Source organism: Phycomyces blakesleeanus (assembly GCF_001638985.1).
Source record: "Phycomyces blakesleeanus NRRL 1555(-) unplaced genomic scaffold PHYBLscaffold_2, whole genome shotgun sequence".
In the NCBI taxonomy this organism is placed as follows: Eukaryota; Fungi; Mucoromycota; class Mucoromycetes; order Mucorales; family Phycomycetaceae; genus Phycomyces; species Phycomyces blakesleeanus.
This window is the reverse complement of record NW_017265135.1, coordinates 2,122,407-2,149,517: the sequence shown is the minus strand read 5'-3', so window position 1 is coordinate 2,149,517 and position 27,111 is coordinate 2,122,407. Positions and strand designations below refer to the sequence as shown.

The window sequence follows — 27,111 nt, the reverse complement described above, 5'->3', positions numbered from 1 at the left end:
GAACATTGCCGGTGGAGAAAAAGAGGAGGAAAGGGGGGAGTGAAGGATACTAAATGGGGGGAGGGAAAAAAAAAAAAGAGAGAAAGAGAGAGAGAAAGGAAAGATTTTTTTTTGCCTTATTTTCTCTCAGTTTCTTTTTATGGAACCTTGTGAATGCGCTGATTGTATATTTATAAAAAAAAATATTTTTGTTTTACAATCGGAGTTTATACTGTTACCAAAAGCAGGTGTTTGAGGAATTGTAAAGTGATTATAACGAAACAGAGTGGTAGGCAGTCAAAAAGAGATAGTTTAAGCAGAAACTACCAAGAATAGAAGACAGAAGAGACAGAAATATAACCAAGGCTAAAAGAGCCCCCCCCCCTTTTTTTATTTATTTTTGCTATTCGGCTATAAGCATTGACTAGTATTATTAGTACTATTACTATGTAAAGGTAACCAGATATCTTCTATTGATTTCAAGGTTTAATTTTTTTTCTTGTACTTGATTTGTGTGTGTGTAATTTTCAAGAATTTGTGTCATTATGTTGCTTTGGTATCTCTTACTTTTATCTTGTGTGGCTTTAGTATCAGTATTAGTATCAACACCAACACCAACCTCAACCTCAACCCCAACCTCAACGTCAATGTCAATGTCAATGTTAATATCAGTATTAATTTCTTTTTTAATCTATTTTTCTTTTCTTTCTTTTCGTTCCTTTTTTCTCTCTCTCTCTCGCTCACTCGCTCTTTCAAGCCATTGTTAGTGGCATTTTAATATTTGGTATATTTTAAGTACCATTGGGTCGACAATCTCGAGCGTGGTTACCAATTTAGAAAGGTTTGGGAACACAAAATGTCTAAATCCGGAAAGTGCTTATATTTTATTTGTTTGGGGTTAGAGACGTCACACGATGAGGGGATGATAGTAAGATTTTATTGGATGCACAGCCGCCTGCAGATGTCATTTTTGTTGTGGTTGTTGTTGTTGTTGTTTTTTTTTGTTTTTTTTAAAGAAAAAAAGTATCTTTTTTATAGTCGTTTTTGTTTTTTTTCTTAATGGGTGTGTGTGTGTGCGTGTGTAGATTGCTTCTATATATATAGATATATATGCTTTTGTGAATTTTGTGAATTTTGTGAGTGAGAGTGGAGTGTAAGGTGCAAGTGTAGTTTGAACTAGCTGTAAGTGAATTGGGTTGATAAAAAACGAGAAATCCGGTTTTTCATTGTTTCAATATCATAAAAAAAAATAGTCAAAATTCGGTAAAAGAAAAAGAAAAATAAAAAAAACAGGTTCAATTGCCTTGCGTGTGTAGCGTGTAATGTGTAGCGTGTAGCGTATAGCGTGTAACGTATAGCATGTAGCGTATAGCGTATAGTGTATAATGTGTAATGTATAGTGCAATATGTAGTGTGTGCAATATGTGCAGTGTGTGTGATTTGTGTGATTTGCGTGCATTGTGTATATATTTAAGGTGAGTGAATGGTGTAAGGACGATCTGGTGAGGTCCGAAAGCCGTCTCCTCCTGGCCAGTCTTTTGAATGGAGTGGAGGGAGTGTTGGTGGAGTGGGTCGGGTCCACACTGTACTGTCTCCTCCTCCTAGGTTACTCATTGTGTGACTTGTCGACTCGTGGCTGGCCATTTCGTGGCTGAGAGAGTAATAGTTAAAGGAATCCATGGGAGATTGCGGGGGAGGAAGGACGCGAGCGGTGCTGTAAGTAGGGATAGCTGGAGATCCCGGAGGTGGTTTTGTGGGTGTAGGGTCTAGAAGAAGATTTTGCATCGACATCCGACCATCTGCTCTAAAATCGCGTGGCAGAAGGCTTTCTGGTGGTGGGAGAACGACAGATGATGAGTCTGGGTGCAAGGAAGACGAAGACGAAGACGAAGAAGAAGCTGGGCCTAATGCAGAACCTGATTGGCTTAGAATTGTCAACAGTCTCTTTTCAGGTGGGCCGCTTTCTGGGCGGGCTGAATCTCCTCCAAACGACGTTTCCCGAACTTCCGGATCTTGAAGCGACGACATCCGATCCTGAGGCTTCTCGTCAATGGTTGAATATCGCCGCTTACTATAAAACGCAATTAGTCTTCTTGAGAACCTTTTTTCTTTGCTTTTGCTAGATCTCCTTGGGTGTACGTAGATATGGGTTTGTAAATCAGGGACATACCTGCTATCTGCTCCACGCGCTTCCTTTCGTATCCGTACCCTAACGCCCTGATCAGAAAATGACCGCGTCAAAAAGGTAGACTCTGGATAGAAAAATGTAAGACAAGTGATTTACATACTTACGTACATACATATATGTATATGTATATATACAAAGAAGAATAAAGAAGTAATCAAATGCCAAAGTGATTTACCTGACATGCCAGGAAAAGCTACGCTGTGGATGAGTATTTTAAGATTATTTTTATATATATACTTTAAAAAATGAAAAGCTTAACGTACCTTTTGGAGAATAGACCTGGAAAGTCTTGGACATTACTGAGCTGAGACGGTGGACAAAAGATCTTAATTCAAAGTAGATTTAGTTTAAAGAATTATACTATATTGTATTGTATAATTTACCCTTTCATTTCAAAAAGTGTGAATTTGAGTTTATAGAGTCCTTCCAACCGGACGCTAATATCCGCAAATACAAAAAATCCGCCATCTGAAATATTATTTATAATATAAAAAAATTGACTTTTTTTTTTAATTTCTTATTTGTAATATATCTCTTGGTTTCTTTACCTTTGTTATCAACATCTTTTAATTTGTGCAAAGACTGGACCATTTGCCCAGCTGTTGTTCTGTTACCATTCATAAAGTCCAGATCTGTTTCGGTTTTTTGGTCTGTGAGGGTTGCATAGACAAAGAGATAAGGATTATAAAGCAAGGTTGGACTAGAATGAATGAATTAATGAATGAATAAGAAAAAAACAGCGACATTTGGTATATATGTGCGTGTGTGTGCATATTATAGACGTACTCGTCTGTTGGTGAGCTAAACACGAGCTGAAGGATAGGTGGAGGGTCTATTGGCCGTCTGTCAACTGCAATACTTGATTAGATTATAGATACATATATGTTGTGTATTTATTTATCTATTTGTTTGTTTGTGTATTTGTTTGTTTATTTATATTATATTATATTATTAGGAAGTTAAGAATTAGATATCTATTGTGTGCGAACCTTTCTCTTTGAAGCTACAGAGACGAGCCTTCTGGGGTTCCTGACGGACAATAATATGATATCTAAAGAAGAGATTTACAAAGGTAAATACAAATTACTATTAAATTTTTGTATTATACTATATCGTTATAATTCTCTCTGTTTCTTTATCTCTTTTCAATTTACGTTGGAGGAAGTGTGGGCGATGGCAATGTGTTGGTGGTCATCGTCATGATTCTAGAATGTAGTGTATCTGTATTGTTGTAAATATTTATCTTTTTATAAGTATCTATATGTTATTTATATATTCTTGTATATATGTATGTATTTGTTCTTTACCCAGAGAATAGCATACGAATAAAGAAGTTGTCTTTAGGTTCCTAGAGTGTAGGTTGAGTTAAAGAAGTGGAAGAATAAAACCAAAAAAAAAACCAAAACCAAAATAAAAATAAATAAAAAATTAAAATAAATAAAATAAAATAAAATAAAAAATTAAAATAATAGAAATTTAATACCAACAGGTAAGTAAAAATGGATAGATGAACTCTGGGATATTTTTTTATATTTTATTTTATTTTATTTTATTTTATCCCTAATATAATATAGTAGCATAATATAAATATATTCTTGATTTTAAAATAATAAAATAAATAATGAAGAATACAAGGAATTGATAATAGGCTGTCCCAGATTCACAAAGCAAGGGGCCCGAATTCTTGGGTACGGCCATTTGGGTTCCACTCAATGACGATGACGCTCAAGTTTCCCCAGGCTTGGATTTATGTATTTTTTGACTAATAACAATCTAATCAACTGAGTCACCCCACTTCTTATTTCTCGAATCCATACAGAAAATATTTCTGACTGCAGATCTCACAATCTGGGGTGAATTCTGTTTTTTATTTGTATTGTGTATTTTGCTCAATAGTAACTACATTCTCGGAATTAACCAATAAACTCCCCTTCTTTCTTATTTATCTCCCTTCTCCCAGACATTCGAGTAAAGCAAAAAAAAAAAAAAAAAAAGAAAAAGACCAGAATTATTGGGATGCCGTTATTGCCGCTGTCTCGACTTTTGGGATCTCGTTTTTATACTTTCGGTGTTTTATTTTCAGCTACAGCTGGTCTTTTTGTTACCTAGGCAACGAAACCCGCGGTCCGGGCTGATTATAAATAATAATAAAAAAGAAAACCACCCCCCCATAGTTACCTTGACACACTTGCCAAAATAAAATATACAAAAAGCATAAAAATACAAACCAGTAAACATTTAATTATATCTATTCTTTATATTCTTCATCGCGTGGCTATTGAGTACCCTATTTTGCTTTCTTATAATTATTTTAATTTTTTTCTTGGCACATTATGAGAAACAAGATCTGAAGGGACCAAATGAAAAACAATACCAAAAAACCAAAAAACCAGAATCCCTAAATTCAAATTAACATTTTCTGTCTACAATGATGTGACACCAGCATAAGTCTTTTCTTTTTTATTTGGATTTTTGGCTTTGTGCAAAAATTATTGTAGATCCATTGTTTGCCTGTTCTTACTCTTCTTTACATCTTTGGAATGATGTGTAAAGAAGTCGCTGCTATTATATTCTTCATCCTTATTCTTACAATCATAGTTACAATTACCATTATGATAATTATTCTTACTCTTATCATTATTCGTGCTGCTATTTATATTGATACTACTATTGATATTGATATTGCAAACACTGATATTACTATTACTATGGCTAGTACTTTTGCTATTGCTATTGCTATTGCTATTGCTATTGCTATTGCTATTGCTATTGCTATTATTATTATTATTATTATTATTATTATTATTCATAGTCCGCCTTGTTTAATTCCTATCATTATTTGGGAACAATTGTCGGTGAAGCCGGGGAGCTAACAAAAAGGAAAAGAAGAAGCCCATTGATAGGTACAAATAGGGTCAAATACGGACAAGGTTTTTTTGTGTGCGTGTGTGCGTTTATGTGTGTGTTTATGTGCCTAAATAATCGTCACAAAACTCTAGATCGAGTAGATAATTAACCTTGTAGGTTAATAATTCCATTTGATATTTTACCTGGTTTAGGCTATTTTTTTCTTCAAAAATAATATCTGTATGGATGTTTGTATACGCCTTTCATATTTTTCAAATCAAATGCATTCATTTACAAAATATATTGAAAGTTATTTAAAGATTTGTATAAATAAATGGCTGTAAATATTTTATCCCGGGGGGGGGGGGGGGGGGGGTAATCTAATTTTGAATATATGCTATTATATAAATGAAATATAAATTATATATGTGTATAAAGCTTCTTCCTTTCTATAAACGTTTATACCCATATTCTTTGTTGAGCCACGCATATAATGTAATGTAATTTAGCTTTGAATGTGAGTATTTCCTCACTTTCTAGATAAAACACTCTTTGCTTCAAAAGAAATAAATAATAAAATCAAAATCAAAATCAAAAGCAAGTCTAGCCAAGCCAAGCCAAGCCAAGCCAAGATAAGCCAAGATAAAATAGAACGAAATAAATTAAATTGCATTACATTACATTAAATTAAATTAAAGCAAAGCAAAGCAAAGGTTCTTGGCTAAAACTCTTTATTTCAATTGTTAGATACATCTTTACAAAAACAAATTTAACTTATTTTTTGATCCATGTATTTGTTTGTTTGTTTGTTTGTATTGAAAGAGGAAAGGAGGGGTGAGTGGAAAAAGGGCTGCTCTTGATCCACCCATTTGACTTCAAACATAAAGGGCCATGTTAATAGTAGTAGAATAAACTTTTTTTATACACTTTCCAAATTGTTGGTTCTCACGCTAAGATTTTTTCTCATTATATCTCGTAAATCCAACCATGAGTTTGTTGCTGCTCATCTTGAAGAGTCAACCGGAACTGATGTTCACATGAATGAAACAACTCCCAAGGTTGGTTACTTGGTTGATTATATGACACACACACAAACTAAAATAAGGTTATATTTCTTAAACTAGTATCTTGAAAGGGTTTGAGGACATTGAATACTACAAAGCTAGCTAAGAATACTTGCTTGTTTGACACAGTTTTTTTTAAATAATAATAATAATAATCCTGATAGCATATTTTGAGAAGCGTAGAAAAGGGTGATCGCCTGTGTATTCTCAATGATATGCACAAGAAAGTTATCCCAGAATATAGTGATAAGAAACTCATCATTTGTCATTGGGCAGCTGATGTAACAAAGTGACTTCTACAGAAATATGATAGTTTCCAAAGTATTCACATCAAGTATTTGTCAACTTGCAAGATTTATATACTATATTATGATAATAAACAAAAAATAGAGTGTTGAGTCTAACCTGTAGACAGAACTATCAAGACTAAGATGTTAAAGAACCCCTTGACTGGGTAGGTAAATGAGGACATGAATAATTTAGACTTTGGAAATAAAATGCGACTTTCTCGGTAAGTCCGCTTTTCTTAACATGAAACGCAGGATGGAATGGTCGAAAAAAAAGGGAATTGCTGCAGTGTTTATGGTACCAAGAAAAAAGAAAAGACACCCACTATCTTGGATCCAATCTCTGCGCCTTCTCTTATCAGTTGCAGTTTGAGACCCCCACAGGTACCTTCCAAGAAAAGAAGGAGGGTTGGTCATTGTGAATCTGTAACTAAAGAGATTGTAACCCATCACTGAATGGATTTCTGAAAGCCCAGTACTTGGTTGTAAATAGTATGCTTATTATTGATGTTATTATTTTCAAGACCAGTGATATTTCCTAGTCTAATCGAGTATCAAGGATATTGACACACTTGTATTCTATCATATTGAGCAGCCTTGTTTAGTTGTCAAGAAAGTTAAACACGACAGATTCTTGGTAAATTAAACGTTAATAACTCAATTCAGAAGATGTCCAAAGCAAAATAATAATAATAATAATAATAATAATAATAGTAGAATGCATGCTGTATTATATCAAACCCCCCCTTTTCTGCTGCTTCTGCTTCTGCTTCTGCTTTTGCTTCTGCTTCTTCTGTTTCTGTTTCTGCCTCTGCTTCTTCTGTTTCTTCCTCGTACTTTTCTTGCTATATTAAAATAAGCATCAATTAACTTTCACACCCTCACAAATAAGTAATTAAATAAATATAGGCATCCCTCATTGTGGAAACACATAGTCATTATATAGTTTTTCTGAAAAAAAAAGAACAGCCTTGTACATTTGTAGACCAATTCACATATGTACTTTAGGTTACAATATAGTACACCCAATGCCATATGTCCCTCAACCCTTATTACCCTCCCCCGATCTCCTTTTATCTTTCTATATTTGACTGTTTCATACGAGAAACTCATTCCACAAAATATTCACACTGAATCCAGAACATCAGATGCTTTTGATATTTAAGCTACAAAGGTAGGACAGGAAAGCTAGATAATGTAATGATCATCCTTACTGTGTACTTCGTCTCGTCTTTTGTACTAGTCCTTACATCATTTATTTCAGCTATTCTTATTTAATACACATACACACATACACATATACAAATATAATATTTTCTAGTTTATTTACATATGTATAAATATCAACCTATACCTTCATACATATGTTAACCACGTATATCAATAGTACTCTTCAGTAATCACGCTCTTACCCAGGCATACCAATGGTCTTTAGCAATACCCTTTAGCTTATAGATATCTATATATACAGAGATTACCCCGCTTTTTTCCCATTATCTCTCCAAGTACCTTTGGTTTTTTTTTTCTCAAGGCACAAACCAATCGGAAAAAGTATTGGTTTTCTTAGTAACACCACGAATTCCCCGAAAGGAAAACTTTCCACAGATACACGAAAAAGAGAAAAAAAAATATATAGGATGAGTGTATTCTCTTCTTCTTCTTCTTCTTCTTCTTCTTCTCCTTCTTCTTTTTCTTCATATTTTGTAGTCTACCGAGTAAACTGGTAATAAACATATACCTTTGGAGTAATAATGTCAAAAGAAAGCTATTATGTTGGTATTGATGTCGGAACTGGGTAAGTTTAATATATGCTCATGAAGAATAACCTTATTCACATCACAAACCTGCAAACCCATAAAATTAAATAAAAACAAAAAGCTCGGCGCGTGCCGGTGTGATTGATTCTCAAGGAACCTTGGTCAGTATAAGTGTCGAACCAATCACCACATGGAACCCAAAGCATGACATATATGAACAATCAACCGCAAATATCTGGGCTAACATCGCAAAAACCGTTCGTGAAGCCGTCAGATCAGCGAATCTCACCAGTGATGATATCAAAGGAGTTGGTTTTGATGCAACATGCTCTCTTGTGGCCCTGGACAACAAGGGCCAACCTCGTTCAGTTGATATTCAATCTGGGTTTCAAGACGACTCCCTCAACGTCATCTTGTGGGCAGATCATCGTGCCATTGACCAAGCCAGAAGGATCAATGCCACAAAACACAACGTACTCCGCTACGTAGGCAACACTATTAGCCCAGAGATGGAAATACCAAAAACTCTGTGGCTCAAGGAAAACATGCCACCCGCCAAGTGGGATTCCCTGGCTTACATAATGGATCTCCCAGACTTCCTTACTTTCAAAGCTACAGGTCACACTGCTCGTTCGACCTGCTCCTTGACATGCAAGTGCTCTTACTTGCCACCCAAAGTCGGCCAGGGCTGGGATGCCTCTTATTTTGAAGCCATCGGTCTCGGGTGTCTGGTAAAAGAGGATTGGAAACGACTCGGAGGTGAAACAAATGGCGGTGTTCTGCATGCAGGAGACAAGGTTGGTAAAGGTTTGACAGCCCAGGCAGCAGCTGAACTAGGCCTCAAAGAAGGCACACCTGTGGGCTCAGCGGTTATCGATGCCTATGCAGGTGCAATTGCAACCCTGGGCGCAACAGCCTCTAAAACTGAACGCGACTCGATGCTGCACGAAAGCACAAGCTTGGTCAGTCAAGGCAGTCATCGTCTGGCCATCATTTGTGGTACATCCAGTTGTCACATTGCCATGTCCCCGGACCCGATATTTGTACCCGGAGTGTGGGGTCCCTACCGTTCTGTTTTGGTACCAGACATGTGGTGTGCAGAAGGTGGTCAATCATCTACCGGCCAATTGATCGACCACACTTTATCTACACACCCAGCAATCAAGGAAGCCCGAGATTTGGCCGCCAAAGAAGACCTGAGTATATATGCATTCCTCAACCGTCATCTCGAAAAACTTCAGAGCGAACGTCAGTTAAGTCGTGTCGAGGATCTCACTCGCCATCTACACATCTACCCTGACTACCATGGAAACCGCTCTCCTCTCGCAGATCCCACCTTGCGTGGAACAATTGTGGGTGTCTCGCTTGACAAGAGTATCGATGATCTTGCTAGTCGCTACTTGGCTACGCTTCAGGCCATTGCGTGTCAGACCCGTCATATTATCGAGAGCATGAATCAAAAGGGGTACACTATTGATACACTGTGTCTTTCCGGAGGCCTGTGTAAGAATCCGTTGTTCGTCCAGACCCACAGCAACATTACTCAATGCCGAGTGATCCTTCCAGAATCTATTGAAGGTGCAGTTGTTGTCGGTGCAGCATTCTTGGGGGCCAAAGCGGCAACTGGACAAGACCTTTGGGATGTCATGGTCAGTTTGGGTAAGGCTGGTCGAGTAATAGAGCCTTGTAAGAACCAAGAATCTATTGAACAAGACAATAGACGTTACAAGGTTTTCTTGGCTATGCTGGAAGACCAAAAGAAATACCGACAAATTATGGATGGTTTAGTATAGATTTCCATAATTATTTTATTTGTAATATTGTTCTCTATTTATTTATTATTTGCTATATATGTATATAACGTGCTAGACCTTTGGATTACACGCTGTTAAAAGTACCCTCTGTACATACAAACACAAAATATAATAAAATTAGCTTTTAAACTTAACAATTAGAGACCCATGGGATATGTTAGCAGATGGTCTTTAAATTTAATTCAAAAGTTTCTTTTAAGAAAAAAAAAAGTCCCGCCACATTATTTAGTTTTGACAAAAGGAATAACAAGAAAATGGTTAAGAAAAGGTTTCTATTATGTACACGGATACCATTATGAATCACTGTAAAGAAGAATAAGAAGTAAAGGCTTGTCTAAAATAAATAAATAGAAGAACAAAAAGAGAATATAAGGCTTATTTACAAAGATAGGTGTGTGAGTGATGTTGAGAGAAAGAGAAAGAGGGAAAAATTATACGGAGGAATCTAGCCTACTTTTTAGGCTTTGAAAAGAGAACAAAGTGGAAGAAGAGAACCCAGCTAATGGTAGCTAAGATGGCATAAGTACCAATGTAGAGCCAATTGGCCAAGATTTTCTCTTGTGCCTTTGGTCGAGGATTTCCCAACTTTGTTTCTCGAAGTTTCCACACGGATTGTGCAGATTGATCCAAAACACTGTGATATATAGTCTTGTCGAGAATACTTAAAACAATTCCGGCTAGTATCGCCAATGATGCAATACCAATAAAGAAAACAATCACTCCATCGTATCCTTTATGAGGGTCGGCATCTTGCAACAGGCCAGTGGCAATATCAAAGAGAGCTGCACCAATATTGGTACCGGATTTGACTAGACCCATACCAGTACCCACCAAAGAAAGAGGCAGGATAACAGGCACTGAGGAAACTAAACCTACTGGACCAAGCGACAGACTGATACTAAAAATCAGCATGCCGATCACAGGTGGGATATAGGTGTACTGGAGCAAGACAAGAGATAGCAGCATAGAAGCTCCACTTCCAATCACTAATAGTTCAAATATTAATGAGAATTTTCTATAGTACACAGTAGCTCTTTTTTTTTTAAAAAAAAACTTACTCATCCATGTACGCTTTCCGAATCTATCAACAACAACCCCAAGAAATGGCATCAGGATGACAGGTAAGATTTGTGCGACACTGGCAGTGAATGCTGCATCACCTTCATCGTACGAGAATCGAAACTTAACATATTCACTGAAAGAACAGGTTACATTGATAAATGCAAATGTAAATATAAATTTTTGCTTGTTTTTGTTTTGTTTTTCTGTTTTTTTTTTACCTGTTAATATGTAAGAAGCAACCCCAGGTACCGCCCAGCAAAAATTCTATGGCTGCTACAAGCCAAAACGAATGAGGCAAGTAGAGTAGTTTGGACCAACGGAACGATTTCTTGCGCTTGATAACTTCGATCTGTTTTTTACATGTTGCGGCTGGATCAGAAATAGACCGCAACAGGATAATATACCCCAAGTTTACAAACATTGAAAGGACGCACAACAAGGCTGAAAACTAATGATATTTGTAAGAAACCAAAAAGAAAAAAAATAGTCGATACAATGTAATATAAAGCTTACCCAGAAAGCATAACCATACCACCCGGTCCAACGAGCAATTGGTACAACGATTGCTTGAGCGAGAAATGAGGCCTGTAAAACAAAATAAAAATTAGCAAATGAGGCAAATCAGATTTTTAATAATAACAATATCAAAAAAAATATGATTAAACAAATAATCAATTGAGGGACATAGTCCTTCATTCATGTTTTATAACCTTACCAGACGACTGACTGTGAGCATAAGTGCAACCACTGCAGCCAAGCTTCTTCCGGTAAACCATTGACTCAAGATTGTCTCTTGAACAATTACCACTGTACCACTTCCGATTCCATATAGAATGCGGCCTGTGATCATCATGGTTAAATTTGAAGACGATGTGGAAAGAGCAACAAGTGTGTTTCCCGAGGTAATGAGTAGTGTGGTAAGAATAGACCCAGGTATTGTGCCAAATGCATCGACAAAGATGCCACCAACAACAGGTAATATGGTATTTACAATGGCCACGCTTGATTGAAGCACGCCATATTGCGAATTCGTGATATCAAATTTCTAAAAATAAGTTTCAAAGGAAGAAATATTAAGAAAACAAAAAAAAAAGAATCATAGTACTGGTTCTGTAAAATGTCCTGTGTAATCATATATTAATTTACCTCTTTAATAGTGCCTTTCATGGCCCCCAGTGTGTGAGCAGCAAAATGACTACCAACTTTTTGTTGTTGTTATTAAATAAAATCAAGTGGTTATTAATTTATTTCTAGTCAAGAGAGAAGACGAGTTAAAGTAAAATGAAGTGGTGCTTACCTGCTAAGAAGAGTGCGCATAAGAGTGCAAGCATTTTATACTCCCAGGGTTGATCAACCAAATGACAGTAATCATCGTCATCGGCAGTGGTAGATGATTTACAACCTTGATCTGGCTTTGATGAACAGCAGCCTGAATTTGACGAGCAGCATGCCTTTTTCTTGCACTGTTTCACTGGTTTACTGTTTGGAAGGAGTGGTGTCTGCTCATTCGACACATTAGTTGACATGGCTTTTATCTGTTGTTTAGAAAATTATGTATGTATGTGTGTGTCTGCGTAGATAAAAATATAAAAAGGCAAAATAATGCTGAAAGAGGTAAAGAAAAAAAATCCCCCGGAAAAGGGTAAAGAGAAATAGGTGGAAGTAAAGCAAATAAAGAACGTAAAAGAAAGAAGGTGCTGTTCTAGCTTCCTATATAGAAAAAGTGAAGGGACCAACAAAGGCAACTGGAAGACAGGTAAGACCTAAAAGGCGGGGGGCTGGGCGGTGATTTGGTCATAAGAACCCAGTTATCTGATCAAAACTGGTAACCCTCTATCCTTTACCTATCGTTTTGTCCCTCCAAAATTCGTACCCTTCCTTGCTAACACCTGTGTGATTAGCTGAGACTGAGTAGGGCTCAATCCTTACCTCAATTAGTTTAATACATAAATGCTTATACAAGTATTCATAAAGCGAAATCATATCAACCTGTGGAAATGCATTTACCCTGTAGCTTTTAAAAAAAATTAAATAGAAAATAGGCATTGGATTGGATCTGGTAATGAAACGAAGATCATCCATACATATCTGATTAAACCTACCATTTTGGTCTCTGACATGGGTACGAAGGTTCACTTTTTGTATTACCTGACAGCCTGCCATATGCCACTATACAAAATAGTGAGATCTATTCCACCGGATCTACCCGATAATGTACAATAGCTTACAGGACCATGGTAATACTTGGGATAATAAGAAAATATAATACCTTGTTCATAATAAACGGCCTTGTTTTGAGTATTCTCACTATATTCTCATTTATCATTCAATATCGTTATACTGCAAATGTGTTTGTATGAGCATGTAAAGAGGCAGAAAGGTTATGCTTTCAATCAAAATACATTCTATTCACATGTATTCAAGGAAACGTGTGACTAATGTGCTGTATTTCCTGGGTTAATCACTATGTTTGGGGATGCTTTCAAATGAATTTGCTAGACTTGATCCCCATATTTTTTGCGCCACCTTAAATTACTGACTCAATAGAGCATAAGTTTTTGCTCATTAACAATCCTTCTACGCACATATAGATATATATACAAATAAGCTACAGATTTACCTTAAAACTGCTACCCATTGCCCACCTCTGTTGACTTTGTGGTATCGGTTCTCAAAAATAACCTTGAAATTAGCAATGTGTAAGATTAAAGAGGGGTACAAATACGTGCCAATAGCAATAAGTTAGAGTAACAGAGCACATGGTGAGAAAAACAGACGAGGCGAATAACATTTAACCAGAGGACCTCTATTTTTGGTTTATGTGTTCAATTAAAGTTATCTAGTGCCGATTTTCATTGTCAATTGTCTTAATGAGCAAAGTGGCTTTTAATGCAACCAGATTAAATATTAACCATATCTGAGATAAGGAATGGGAAAAAGGTCGTTAGGGACAGATTATCCTATGGGTGAATGAGCAAGCCAAGGTTTTGTGGCTAAACTTTTGGTAGTAATGTAGATGAATAGCAAGAAAAGTATCTAACAAGTTACAAAATTATTCAACAAATTTAGCAGCTGTAGGAAACACTACTATATTATACAACTTTACCTTGGGAGCACCATATTTACACCAAAATGAGGATGTAGATAGGATCAAAGGAGTTCACAACTTGACTATATGTGAGTATTTTTGACAGGTGCAAGGTTTAGTAATACCAAATATTTCTGTTTACAAGTATTGTTATATTGTAGCAGAAATACTATAATACTCTTAACTATGTTAACTTTAACATATATATATTTCTGTAAATTTCCACACCGATATTTAAAGCAAATCATGTACAGAATTTTTTGTTTCGGTTTGGAGGTATTCATTCGGACTTTGAATCTTGCTTTTTGTAGCACAAGATTCTACTTTATATTATAATACAACATATAATTACAATATTTTACAATGTAAAGGACAAACTGTTTTGGGAGAACTTAATATGCTCAGTTTATTCCTACTTCTACACCAAAAGACTTTTACCAAAATAACACACACATACACACACACATACGCGTATGTATATATACAGACAGGCAAGATATATGCGAGTTTGTCAATATTATCATCATATTAGACGTTCACCTAGTTGTGGTCGACCATATTTTATTTTTCCTTACTGTTTATAATATATTTATCTATTGTGAGGGACGTTCAAGTTATATAGTGTCTAGGTTTAGGCTACTAACTACCAAAAGTTTTATACCCTTAATGGAAACATGATAACAAGGCACAAAAACTACTTCAAGAAGACATATTATTAAGACAATAGATTTATATGCACTCCAATAGTTAGTACGAGTTAAATAATATTGAATTGAATAGGCACATGGAGATAGAAATCAGTTGTCAAAATGTGCAAAATGGAACAGAATATTTAACGAGGTAAAAAAGGCACCTCACAAATCTGGAAAGCCAAAATTTTGGACAAAATTTCTATTTGTCTGCCAAACTAAGGGGACACTTTCGTCCATTTTACGCTGCCTTCCAGCCTTCCAGCTTTCCAAATTTCCAATTTGAGGACAATATTTTTGCCACTAAAAAGGAGCTCTTTCTTGCTCTTTGCTAAACTTTCTCTGCTAGACTTCCATTGCCTTTTCAACTCTTTCCTGTCGGTTATACGCTTTATTTTCCTTTTCTCACCTCCTTACATCGCCTTACACTTATCAGTATATATCTTATTTTACTCATGGTACCTTGAAGAATACATTCTATTTGATTTCAAAAGCTTAAAAGGAATACAAGACATATATTATTATTTATTAAAAGTGAGTTGAAATTTGTATAACAATCTAACTGGGGTAGACAAGTTTACTGATAGTTGGTGGCAAATATATTGTCCTTAAAGTGGAAAGCTGGAAAGCTGGAAGGCAGTGTAAAATGGACGAAAGTGTCCCCTTAGTTTGGCAGACAAATAGAAATTTTGTCCAAAATTTTGACTTTCCAGATTTGTGAGGTGCTTTTCTCGATTTATTTAGTACTCCGATGAGAGGTGGTCGTCAACCACCACATCCACCTTTTCAAGTATTGCACTTTAGGGTTCTACATCTTTAAAGGATGTAAATGAAAACCAATCAACCACAATTAAGTGAATGGCTATTGTCGATATATTAGTTTTTGCTTAATTATATTAATGAAAATAAAGTATTGCGTTACAGTTTCTCTCACTGGCACCAAAACCAGGTTTTGCATTGTTACACTGTGTGACTCGATATTTTTTATCAGTGCATTTTCTTATGTCACAAATAAAAGTCACGAAAATAAATTACGATTGGCCACAATATTTTCAGGCCCAGTCAAAATATTTTTTCGAAAAACTATATAAACCCACTCTAAACTGGAAACCTATTTTTTCTTTAGTGACCGTACTCTACAGGATCTGTATGCAGTACATAACCGTTCTACGTTTTTCAAACTAGACACAATATTCAAGTTAGTAGATGAATACTAGCAGACCTTCTAAAGAGTGAAGTGTGTTGATTGTTTTTTCTTCGGAATTTACTTTCAGCAGTTGATGATCTCGTCTGTCTCTATTCCAGGGCATGACATGGAAGGAGCTGTTTTCTGATAACTTTTTTTAATTAATAAATAAATGAAAATAAAAATTTGCTTTAATTATTTTCTCATTTATGTAATGAGAGGTTATTTAAAATATGGCTTTATTTTTGACTGCTTTTTATGGTACAGAGTTTCGCTTTCAAAAATAGAGTGTATGGATTTTCTCAAGTTTGGATTATCTTTGATTGCAAAACCCTGTAAAATATATATAACTTTTATGAACATCTTTGAAAATCAAGTTGAATGCGTTAAGAGTGTTATTAATATGATCGATACTTTTTGCCACAATAACAAAATAAAAATAAAAACCTAGTGAAAGTTAATATTTTATCTCAAGAAGGATAGGAAAAGAATTAGGCAATAAAGGATCATAAGCTACGAATATTTGCTTTCATATAGAAAGTATGCGAATAATTAATTTTAACAAAAAAATCTATCACCAATTTAAAGAGTTGGCACTATTTTCGTTTTTTCTTTCTTATTTCTCAATAATACACCCACGACATCACAAGTATTCTTTTTAATTATATTGTTACTGGAACGTTATTTGGTCTTTTTATTTGTTTTGTAGTAAAGCAAAACTTTGTTCCTTTTTTATTTCACAGTGTTGTCCCTGAACTTACGACTACTTTGCTACAAAGATATTAACAGAACACAAAATTGAGAAAAACAATTAAAAAAAAAATTAGAAAAAAAATGTGAAAGTATGCATAACGTGTCTCTAGTATCATACCAATCCGGAGAAGCGCATTTTTTTTGCCTGTCATTGGATAGAATGATTAGACATTTCTGGAAATAATGATCTTGGACCCTTTTCTTTTTATTTATTAAAAAACTATGGTCATCGCCTTATAGTGACAGTACTCTCTCATTAAAGCTAAACCACATATTACACTGATACCATTCTGTACGTAGCATTTCGCAGTTAAATCAAGGCACTATTCCAGACTCATTTATCAATTAAATAAAAAAGAAAGCTCTGCGAAGATAAAGCGTATACAAGTCGACTGCGGTCAATAATTTCTTTATATAGAAGTAGGACTGTTTCCAGTGACGTCGGGGACTATAAGACAAGGAAGTTTGTGAGGAAAGATTCCAACATGTTAGATCATTCATTATGGTAAAACCAGGAAAGCAACCAAGGGTCAAAGGCAACATGAAGCCTGCGAGCAGCAGGTAAAATGATTTTTTTTGAAATTAAAGGCAATTTTCCTGTTAGATGTCAATACTGTGTTTGTCCTGCCTTGCCTTCTTTAACAGACTTGGTCATTCGATTTACTTGAGACTGACCTTTGGCTCCCACATCAATATATTCCTTTTGAAATCAGCCGAGCTGCAGAGCTCTCAGGATCGACATCGCTAAGCTTTGATAACTTGGGCGGATTCGCTCAATTTGCCAATGCAGGCATCCCAAATGCATCCAACAATACTTTGCATTCAAGCACTCCCACAACAGAAGATCACCTTGATCCCGGATTGTCCGTTATCTTGAAAAAGGTTGCGAAAAGAGATATGGTGACGAAACTTAAGGCACTTGAAGAACTTGAGGCATATCTTAAAGCACATCAAGAATCCATTCCAGCTATCCTGTCAACTTGGGTACATAATTAATTAAATAATTAATTATAAGAAGAAAAAAATACATCAAAAGGAGAATGGACAATTGATTTTTGGAATTTAATTGGTAAAAAAAAATACCCTGTGTTGTTTAGGTTACTATGTACGGAAAGCTCACAATGGAAGTTGATCGACGGGTGCGTTTAGCAGCCAACAGTGTCCACGCATTGGTGACCAGTCAGGCTGGTAAAAAATTGGCGCCTCATCTCAAAGATTTCGTAGGTCCTTGGATGATGACCCAATTCGACCAGAGTCGTGATGTGGCTAGGGCAGCCAAAACATCGTTTGAGGTAAATTAGAATACTAAAAAAAAACACGAAGAGCAGCTACGTGTGTGGGTGTGTGCGTAGATATGTAGTTACTAAAGTGTACCTTGGGCAGACTGTGTTTTCTGAAGAGAAGCGAGCAGGCGTGCTTTTATTCTGTCAAAAAGATATTCTTGAATTTATTATCGAAATGCTCCTTTATAAGACTCCCGAAACACTCAGTAAGCAGAGACACACCATTCTATACTACTTGAAGTATATCTAATTTCTAGATATTTAGGTGATCCTCGTTATGTAACCAAGGAAGACATGGACGCAAAGTTTGCGCGTGTCATTTCCTCAAATATTTATTGCATCTCTTATTTGATCGGTATGTTCCGTAGACAAATCAGTGCTCTATTAATATATGTGCCCTCAATGAGAAACCTCAAATCAAACCAACAAGCGCCTACTTATACATTATGGACCGACTGCTTTTCTTCATTTTTATTCAGGCCAATTACCTATCGAGGACCGTAAAAAGTCCAGCGACGTGTATGATAAGCTATTTGATGACCCTGTATTCTGGAAATATGTGAGCCATCAAAGCCCTATGATTCGCAATGCAGTATATAGCCTCATCAAGACCCTGTTACTTCTTTGGCCAGGTAAGACATAATACTAAAATATCGACAATAAACCAAATGGATACATATTAAGGGGTATTACTTATGTAGATATTCTTAAGACTCGCCTAGAGCTTGTCTGCCCTGTTTTCTTTGCGGCCGTTTTCAATGAAAAGGACGGGTCTACTCATTCTTCAATGTGGGATGCATTGTTATTGATTACTAAGAGTAAGGGCTTATACATAAAAATATACATGTATTTTTTATTCAAAAAAGGAGAGAAAGTTAAACTCATTTTTATTGTAATTTACCAGAATTCCCCGAATCTTGGATCGTTATTGCAAAGAAGAAGTCCGCTATTCCAAAGCTTTGCAACTTTTTACGATCAGGCCTGAATGGATCAGTTGGTATTTCCTATCCAAGTATATTGGCTCTTCTTGCCAATCTTCCTAAAGAGGTCAGTCACAGCACCCTAAATGCAATTTTGTAAACTTTAAAAAAGTATCCAAGTAATTTTTTTTTAACCTGCATCTATATCTGTGTATATACACTTTAGTTGAAGCAAGCACCAAACTTTTACAAGGATGTTTTTGACAGTCTCTGGAAAAGTCTTTCGACTGACTTTATTGATAGTTCGAATTCTCACATATTTTTGAATTCCTATGTTGAGTGTGCTGTTTATTTTATTGTCATGGAAAGGTGGGCTATTTGTCAGAGGGAGATGTTACTCAAGGTGCTAATACGGATTATGCTGTGTGTAGTAAAAACGAAGATGAAAATACAAAGCCAATAGTTGATTATTTAATTAACACAGTTCTCTGGAGACCATACGAACTATTCTTTATCGATGTGCGCGGTGTCAGCGGTCATGAGAAGCTTGATATTAAGAACTACTTGATACTTGCAAAGCATCTGTCTGTGCTTGTTTCTTCTGATAGTGTCAAAGGTGTGTCTTGTCCTCTAAATGAATCATCGCTAACTATTATTTTGTTAGACCTTATGGAGCCATTCTGGACTTTACTTGATAATCTGCTCAGCCAAACTATCACAGACTGTAGTACTAAATTATCCAAGTCAATTGATCTGGAAAATCTGTGTTATAAGGCTGGAGGGTTTATGATGGAGCTTTGTAATGAATTGAATAAGATTGAAAAAAGTGGTAGTAAAGATGCAATGGCACATGCTAGTAAGCTAGCAAGACGCCTGTTACTAGCTTCTATAAAATCTAGCATAACGCACAAAGGTAAATGAAAAACTGGTTATAAATTATGTTTGCCTAGTACTTTGCAACAAATGTGCTTATATTGTGTAAAATATATAGATCAATCCCACGCACTTTTGATACTTGCCGATCAACTGTTATCAAGCTATTCGAATGAATTGTTGGATACAGATGAGCACTCAAAGGTAATATATATTAAAATACATAGTATAAAAAAGCTAATAAATGTATTTATTTTAATAAAGGAAATATTGGTATCATCCAAAGAGCTCTTAACTTTGATTACACAAGGCCCACAACAGAGCATTGGGTCATTGGTTGCATTCTATACAAAGCTTGTATTTTCTCTATCCGAAAAGCCCTCCAAAGAGTTATGGAACTCTGTTATTTCTATGCTAAAGGAATTGAATGGAAAAACTAAAGATAGCCAAGCTGTACTTTGTCAATCCCAAGTGATGCTACTGCTACTCGAGCAAATCAAAAAAGAAGGAGCCTCTATGGATTATAAGAGCGAAGAACTCGATTCTTTGGTTCAATCATATGCTTCTCAATTACTTGATAGCGAGAATACTAACGAATTCTTAGAAGTACCTGTGATCAGAGAGACACTGGAACGCATTCTTGCCTCAACAATCTCCTTGAATTCAGGTAATCATTATTAGGATTTTGTATTCATATTTAAATACACAAGTGAAGAAAACAGACTTACTAATACTATTTTTTTTGTAAAGTGCATCCTGTTGTGTCAGAAGACACACTCAAAAAATTGATAGCCAGCCTTCAGTTAACCCTGAAAAATTTCAATGGGTTCCAATACATCATCAAGAGTAATTCTTCTGAACCTTCAACCAAACTCACCCAGATCACACTGTCTTCTCTCAAGGTGCTATATGATACTATCACAGCATCTCCTGTAGATACGCTTCCAGCAGAAGTATTCGAATGTCTTCCTGGAGAGGTTTTCGATGCAATTTTTTCCAAAAATTCTGTTATTGATCCTGAGGCTGCACCTATTCAAACTGTAGCTGATATGGCTTCTCTTGTGTGGGATATTATGGTGGCTAAATCCAATGGAAAAACATTGATTCAGCCTATTCTTAAACGTGTAAAGTCAAGTATTAACAATATCAGTTTCTTTGCAAGGTAATATATACGTTTTTTTGTTTTGTTTCAATAATAATAATAATAACAAAAAATGGCGTTTAATTTGTTTCATTTTTCTCAATGTGATATACATGTAAATTAGTCCATCTGATTCTGCAAAGAGAGTCCAGAAATTACTTTCTAGTGTCAATGACAATATTCGACAAGAAAGCATGGAATATTTATTTGGTACTCGTGAAGAATGGAAAAGCCTTGCCCGACCTTTTGAACAGCACACCCGTGTGTTTTCTACTCTTGCCATCCAAGATCCCCTTGCTGGACTCGTAAACTGCAGCCTTGTAGATGACGATGATGAACTTCTTCCTGTTTCATATGATTTGTATGGCTTGAGCGCATACGGTCGTACTGCTTTATTCGCTGCTGAATACATTTTCTCCAATTCTACAAATTTGTCTAATACAACCGATTGGATAATGATTGAGCTAATGGTAGCTCGCCTTGCATGTCAGTCAGGTCTTGAAGTCCCAGGATTGTGCCGTGTCTGGGACAACAAGATTCCAGAAAGCGCATTAGGAATACAGGCCTTTGTACACCAAATGGACAAACTATTTGTAAAGTGGATTGACGATTTAACTACGAACGCATCCTTTAATGCCTTGAGTTTACTGAATGATTTGAAGCAAAAAGTCAAGTCTGAGTACGACAGTCGTCTCAAGAGTGTACTGATGGAATTGTTGAGCACCCCTGCATTATCCGTTGCAACAGATTTCTCTCCTAAAGATGTCTATCTGGCTAATATCTTGGAGATGGTTTTGCGACTTTCGTTGCAAAATCTGGAATGGAGTACCGATGATGTTGCCCCATGGACAAGTGTATTGAAGGCTGAATCAACTGAATGTAAGTATGAAAGTGCTGATTTACTGTATGTACTAATATCGGTGTTTTCTCGATCGTTTGATAGTGAGCTTGTTAGGAAAGGTAGCCACCATGATGGCTTTCAAAGAAACTATGGGCGAATCTCCTATGTTTAAAAACCTACAGAGTGACCTGGTCAGCAAGCTCTCTTCTATATCAAATTTGGAAGATTTCCAAGACAGTCATAAGAAACGTAAGTTATTATGCTTTATGCAATATATAACGATTAGATTTCTCATATACTTTTATATATCTATGTATCCTGGCCTGTTACCCAAAGCATGGAGTTTGTTGGTCCTCTTAAATATTTCTTCACTCAAGTTCAAGTACATTTCTATTCCTACTCAGCGTTTGATGCATCTTATGCTTGCAATGCGAAAATGGTTTACTAGCAAGTCATCCCCTGATACTGAACAAGCCATGATGCATGTCCAGATTGCACAACTGTTCTCTCATCTTGCAGAGTCTCTTCAAGATGTTTCTGGTGGCCAATGGAGTCTTTTCCTTGGGCAATGTTATGAATGGGTTGCAGTACGTATATCTTTTTTCTTTGTTTATTGGAGATACAAGTAGGGCTTACTAAAACTATGTGGGTTGAGCAGTTCTCGGATCCAACGGTACCTGAAGAAATCACATTGCTGTACTATGCACTTTTGTTCTACAAACAACTCGAGGAAATGGTATCTGATGGCAACTCAGAACTTGAAAACATTATCCAAGAGTATGCACCTCGCTTCTCAAAGACATGTCTTAAGCTTCTTACCTTAGAGAAAGGTAGCTTAACTTAAACAAGTATCCGCCATTTGATGCATATATTAACTTTGATTATTATTAGGAGTGAATATGTCCCACCCTCGACAAAAGTATCAGGAGCTATTAGCAGATCTGCATGTCCAAATCCCTGATAACATCTTGTTTGATGCACTTTCATTTACTGATGTAAGACTTGGTTTGAAATTTGGCGTGCCCAGGATCGCATGGATCTAGAAAGTTAATTTATTATTTGACAAATCTTAATGCTGTGTATCTAGATGTGTCACTTGCTCAAGGCGCCAACAGAACAGCTCCAAAAGTGCTCATATGACTTACTCCGGAGATCAATTTCTCACACTGTAGAAGAGCTCTCTGTTCGCATGGAGTTCACTGAGACGAGTGGTAGGAAACCTTTTGCTTGTATTGAGTAATATGATACACGGATAAGTTAACAGACAATCATTACTGTGGTACGATCAGAGGGAGACACGGACTTCTCGATCAATAGGGATATATATAAAAGTCTTGTGGGCGCTCCTGATATGTCCACATGGCATTCGGCTAACCTTAAAGACCAGGTATAAATTTCTATTTAAAGGCAGCTTATCAGTACATTCTAACCTTATTGTGTGTACATGTGTGCAGCCTTTGCATGAAATACTAGGATTTTTGTTGTCTTGGCTGTTGATGTTTGACCATTTTAATGAAATTGTAAGTATTTTTTTTTCTTATCACACTTGCAACCGGAATTGCATTATATTATTTTAGATGCGCCAAGCTGTACAATAAGATCGCCACAATCTAATTGATTGGTTTATGAATAGACTTTCAAATTGAAGCAAGAATATACCTCTCAGTTGAAGGATGCCGACTTGATATCCACTCTCCTCCCAGTACTCTTTAAGATATTAGGCACAGGATATACTCAGGACATCAAACCATTTGATCTGGCTCCCTGGGACATTGACTCATACGATCTCGAAGGTTTTTAAAGCACACATTGTGTATAGTATCTTAAAGTACTTGATTAAGCTTTTTGATGATTAATGTAGGCTTCGAGTCGACTTCAGAAATAAGTTATCTGATTTTGGCTTCCCACCTTTATTTCCGCGCTTTGAAGCAAGTTCCGTCACTTGTCAGGTACAGATATTTTAGTTTCTGATTATATTTAAAACAAACGCTTAACTACATGTACATATTGATACATTTTAGAGCCTGGTGGGTGGGATGTAAGAATCGCCAATTGATTCTCGGTGTTGAAAGGTAGTATATACATATATTTAAGCTACTTATTATGGCCAGTAGCTAACGATTGTTATAATTAGCTACACCGAAAAATATTTCAGTCCTCGTTTGATCAACAATGAACTTGATATGCTCAACCGTCCTGATATCATGTCGGATTTGGCGGATAATGGCGATAATACATTTACTGTCAAGGCTCTCAAGTCTGCCAATGAAGTGATGGCCAATTATCTGGTGGATGATCAAACCTTGAGTGTTTGTATAAAATTACCAAAGACCTATCCTCTGCGCCAGATTAATGTTGAGGGTGTTGCCAAGATCGGTGTGAATGAAAAGCAGTGGCGTGGGTGGATGTTTGCCGTATCTGCTGTCATTGGCTTCCAGGTAATATAGATATATCAAATGTGGATTTTGACGGAGAATATAAGTATTGACTATTGTTTTTTTTTGTAGAATGGAAACATTGCCGATGCATTAACCGTATTCAAACGAAATGCAAACCTTCATTTTGAGGGTGTAGAAGATTGTACCATTTGTTATTCTATTATCAATGTTATCGACCGATCGATACCTAACAAACAATGCCGAACTTGTAAAAACAAATTCCATTCAAACTGTCTCTACAAGGTAACCTAATATTTATCCTTTTTTTTTTACTATTTGCATTTGGTAATCAAGCTATTCTAATCGTCAATGTATAGTGGTTCAAATCGTCCAACTCTGCCAGTTGCCCATTGTGTAGAACAGTATTTTAAGAGCGTGTTTTTTCTTTAATATGTATCTGTCTTTCCATCTCTCTTACTCTTACTTTATAATAATCAATTCATAAGTTTATACACATTTCTGAACTTGATTTACTTTGTTCCTTACTTTTAAGTATATGGATGGTGGTCAAATCTCACTAGGACTTATAAGCAAAATAGTGTCTTTCATATACGCGTAAATGCAAATGACTTGCTGCTTTCCTTAAGCTCTTCCTTTTCCCTTTTCCCTGCTTTTTTCCTTTCCTTTCTCCTTTCTGATTGCAGCAAGGTTGTCTCTCATATCCACGTCATCGTCTTCTGGATCATCCAAAGGTTCTGGCTCTATCAGCTGAACGTCTTCCCAATTACCTACAGTCCCAAAACAAATCAACGGACATAGAGTAGTGTTAATAGACTGTTTATTGGTACTAACAATTCGTTATATAATGTGAACCTGCCTCGATTGGAATCAAAAAATACAAAATAAACTAATGCATCATTGGAAAGGTTTGCCTTTGACATTGTCCATGCGTCTTCGAGGAGATCATATTTATTATCCCATTGAGTAGGCATCAAGAGACGGATATTGTCTGGGGTCTTGTCAAGCTTGAGAGCACCACATAACTTAACCTTGACATCAGTCATTGTGTCTTTTGGGTCAATGCATAGGAATAAGTTTGTCTTTTCGCGCCTGAGGCGAATATACACAGGCTTCAAAGGTTGTGCTATCTATGCACACACACGTTGAAATTATATAATCTGTTTTTTATTTCTGTCTCTGTGTGTATGTATGTATATATACTGAATTATTTTGAAAATGATTAATATTGGCCTACCATTGTAGATTGTTGATCAGGTTAATAAGAAAATAGAATCAATGAATTATATATATTTATTTATTTTTGCAACCAGCTCAGCGTTTACGCATTGTGTGCGTGCCTGTGTACATGTGTGCCAAACATTTACCCTATTCCTTCTCACACAAAAATAAATAAATGACAGTCCAAAAATCAAAAGGAGACAATGAAAGTCAAGATTCTAAATTGAAGCTGTTGGTTGTAGCCATTAGATACTACATTGATAATAATCTACATATATCTTTTACGCTTTACTCTTATATCTGACACCAATTCTAAACTAGGGAAATATAACACCAGACCAGTTATGTGTATCATCAAAGCCATAAATATATTTTTATATTTAGCTGTAATTAGGTAGAAAATACCAAAGAAGGAATATATGGGCACTCAATTGTATGGTTGTAGAACTTGCAAGTGAGATTTCAATACAAATTTAACTGTGATAAATCATATATACACAATCCAAAAAATCGGAAACTCACACTAGGAAACTTCAATATCCTTCTAGAGAATTTTATACAAGGTTTCTTTTTTCTGTTAGGATTAATAATAGTTAGGAATAATTGACTAAAGCATAGGCATTTCTTGAAATCAATTGATCAATTAATAGCATTCTAATACATCCCAAAAAATTTTACTATCCTTTTTTCTTAAACATAAAGGATAATGATATTGATCTAACAATTGGTGGGCTAGAAAGCATAGAATTCTCACGGCACTGATTGCTTGTTGAACAACATTTTACTCATGGACTCTTTATCAACGCGCGCTGACATCATCAAAGCAAACATAATTTTTCGTACAAAAGGAAAGAAACATAAGAAGCGAACCCCCCCCCCCCCCAACACCTTTTGGGGTTAATCAAAGTAAAACCATAAAACCATAAATAAATCTTCCTAGTGCACCAGTGATCTCTTTCTGTTCAATAACTCAATCCTGCCTCCGACGAATCAAGAACCAGAAGCCTCATATTCCGAGAATGGAAATAAAACTTTAATCCTAGACTATAGGAGAAATGACAGGTATCCTTGACAGCACTCTGCGTATATATTTGTGTGTATATTTCTATCCCTTGGATCCAATGTAGAGTCGATAAAAATATTCCTTTATCAAGCACCCATGCAAAACAAACATACTCAATATTATGATATCTACCTTGCAATATATATATATATATTATAAATGAAAATCTACTGATTTATCAAACAATCCATGTACTATCTTTTAATTCTCATACAATGAATTCTACTGATCAGCCATTGGTCTAACCATCAATTGATTATTAAAGTCTTTGATTCAATATGAAATAATCACTTTGCTACTTTTAATGTCTATTGTAGAGATGGCCCAATAGTAATTGCTTTGTATTGTGTCATTTGAGCCAAAGAAACGCTGGTATTCATACAATACATATATCCTCCGATGAAAAAGAGGATATCATACCTGAAGCTAGTAGTAGCTTTCTATCACAAAAGATAGCGCGAGAATATCCTTCGGCTATCGATTGTTCAACGCAATGGTTGCGTATTTCTACCCAAATAAAAGTAAGATTGATAAGCTAAAGGGTGAAATCATACTGCCCTGGAAAAGTTACAAAATTTTAACTGACTTTAAGAATACGGAGCTTGAAGTATCTACCATTTACACATTTTTTTTTAAAAGTCTGAGTTTCAAGTTTAGTT

At 35.9% G+C, this 27,111-nt stretch overlaps 6 protein-coding genes across 6 annotated transcripts; 3 read left to right on the top strand and 3 right to left on the bottom strand.

Annotated features, from left to right (window-relative positions):
• Nucleotides 1–1,449: 1,449 nt before the first annotated feature.
• PHYBLDRAFT_162811 (hypothetical protein) lies at nucleotides 1,450–3,368 on the bottom strand (the record flags this gene model as incomplete). Its single annotated transcript, XM_018434696.1, has 9 exons — nucleotides 1,450–2,050; nucleotides 2,150–2,231; nucleotides 2,343–2,360; nucleotides 2,431–2,492; nucleotides 2,551–2,635; nucleotides 2,716–2,867; nucleotides 2,954–3,017; nucleotides 3,157–3,218; nucleotides 3,322–3,368. The coding sequence occupies 9 exons, from the start codon at nucleotides 3,366–3,368 to the stop codon at nucleotides 1,450–1,452; spliced, it is 1,173 nt and encodes a 390-aa protein (XP_018297790.1).
• A 2,072-nt stretch (nucleotides 3,369–5,440) lies between these two features.
• PHYBLDRAFT_162810 (hypothetical protein) lies at nucleotides 5,441–6,371 on the top strand (the record flags this gene model as incomplete). The annotated part of the gene is made up of 3 exons (XM_018434695.1): nucleotides 5,441–5,514; nucleotides 5,970–6,072; nucleotides 6,243–6,371. 3 exons carry the CDS (start codon nucleotides 5,441–5,443, stop codon nucleotides 6,369–6,371), a joined length of 306 nt encoding a protein of 101 aa, XP_018297789.1.
• Nucleotides 6,372–8,077: 1,706 nt separating this feature from the next.
• Nucleotides 8,078–10,070, top strand: PHYBLDRAFT_121390 (hypothetical protein). Its single transcript, XM_018428798.1, has 2 exons — nucleotides 8,078–8,160; nucleotides 8,244–10,070. Exons 1-2 carry the CDS (start codon nucleotides 8,117–8,119, stop codon nucleotides 9,913–9,915), a joined length of 1,716 nt encoding a protein of 571 aa, XP_018297788.1. The 5' UTR covers nucleotides 8,078–8,116; the 3' UTR covers nucleotides 9,916–10,070.
• A 122-nt stretch (nucleotides 10,071–10,192) lies between these two features.
• Nucleotides 10,193–12,703, bottom strand: PHYBLDRAFT_179231 (hypothetical protein). Its single transcript, XM_018438123.1, has 7 exons — nucleotides 12,296–12,703; nucleotides 12,145–12,200; nucleotides 11,714–12,043; nucleotides 11,512–11,583; nucleotides 11,217–11,446; nucleotides 10,995–11,131; nucleotides 10,193–10,922 (listed from the first exon to the last, which is right to left on the bottom strand). The coding sequence occupies exons 1-7, from the start codon at nucleotides 12,522–12,524 to the stop codon at nucleotides 10,387–10,389; spliced, it is 1,590 nt and encodes a 529-aa protein (XP_018297787.1). The 5' UTR covers nucleotides 12,525–12,703; the 3' UTR covers nucleotides 10,193–10,386.
• A 4,513-nt stretch (nucleotides 12,704–17,216) lies between these two features.
• PHYBLDRAFT_179230 (hypothetical protein) lies at nucleotides 17,217–24,631 on the top strand (the record flags this gene model as incomplete). Its single annotated transcript, XM_018438122.1, has 27 exons — nucleotides 17,217–17,275; nucleotides 17,428–17,698; nucleotides 17,812–18,006; nucleotides 18,098–18,203; nucleotides 18,263–18,352; nucleotides 18,477–18,629; nucleotides 18,699–18,815; nucleotides 18,902–19,044; nucleotides 19,144–19,286; nucleotides 19,349–19,830; nucleotides 19,909–19,994; nucleotides 20,055–20,457; nucleotides 20,541–20,952; nucleotides 21,056–21,810; nucleotides 21,875–22,021; nucleotides 22,109–22,359; nucleotides 22,431–22,602; nucleotides 22,664–22,767; nucleotides 22,860–22,983; nucleotides 23,062–23,159; nucleotides 23,227–23,292; nucleotides 23,406–23,565; nucleotides 23,634–23,721; nucleotides 23,794–23,844; nucleotides 23,907–24,210; nucleotides 24,280–24,453; nucleotides 24,528–24,631. 27 exons carry the CDS (start codon nucleotides 17,217–17,219, stop codon nucleotides 24,579–24,581), a joined length of 5,208 nt encoding a protein of 1,735 aa, XP_018297786.1. The 3' UTR covers nucleotides 24,582–24,631.
• A 6-nt stretch (nucleotides 24,632–24,637) lies between these two features.
• Nucleotides 24,638–25,418, bottom strand: PHYBLDRAFT_75640 (hypothetical protein). Its single transcript, XM_018443085.1, has 3 exons — nucleotides 25,406–25,418; nucleotides 25,028–25,298; nucleotides 24,638–24,938 (listed from the first exon to the last, which is right to left on the bottom strand). The coding sequence occupies exons 1-3, from the start codon at nucleotides 25,406–25,408 to the stop codon at nucleotides 24,793–24,795; spliced, it is 420 nt and encodes a 139-aa protein (XP_018297785.1). The 5' UTR covers nucleotides 25,409–25,418; the 3' UTR covers nucleotides 24,638–24,792.
• Between the last annotated feature and the right edge of the window lie 1,693 nt (nucleotides 25,419–27,111).

What these genes read in the sequence shown, in the direction of transcription:
- PHYBLDRAFT_121390 (XM_018428798.1), top strand. Translation starts at nt 8,117, where the DNA reads ATGTCAAAAGAAAGCTATTATGTTGGTATTGATGTCGGAACTGG. An exon ending in GGTATTGATGTCGGAACTGG is followed by an intron (nt 8,161 to 8,243) that starts GTAAGTTTAATA and finishes AAAAACAAAAAG; the next exon opens with CTCGGCGCGTGCCGGTGTGA.
- PHYBLDRAFT_179231 (XM_018438123.1), bottom strand. Translation starts at nt 12,524, where the DNA reads ATGTCAACTAATGTGTCGAATGAGCAGACACCACTCCTTCCAAACAGT. An exon ending in ATGCGCACTCTTCTTAGCAG is followed by an intron (nt 12,201 to 12,295) that starts GTAAGCACCACT and finishes AACAACAAAAAG; the next exon opens with TTGGTAGTCATTTTGCTGCT. An exon ending in TGCTCACAGTCAGTCGTCTG is followed by an intron (nt 11,584 to 11,713) that starts GTAAGGTTATAA and finishes TTTGTTTTACAG; the next exon opens with GCCTCATTTCTCGCTCAAGC.
- PHYBLDRAFT_75640 (XM_018443085.1), bottom strand. An exon ending in ATTTTTTGATTCCAATCGAG is followed by an intron (nt 24,939 to 25,027) that starts GCAGGTTCACAT and finishes TTGGGACTGTAG; the next exon opens with GTAATTGGGAAGACGTTCAG.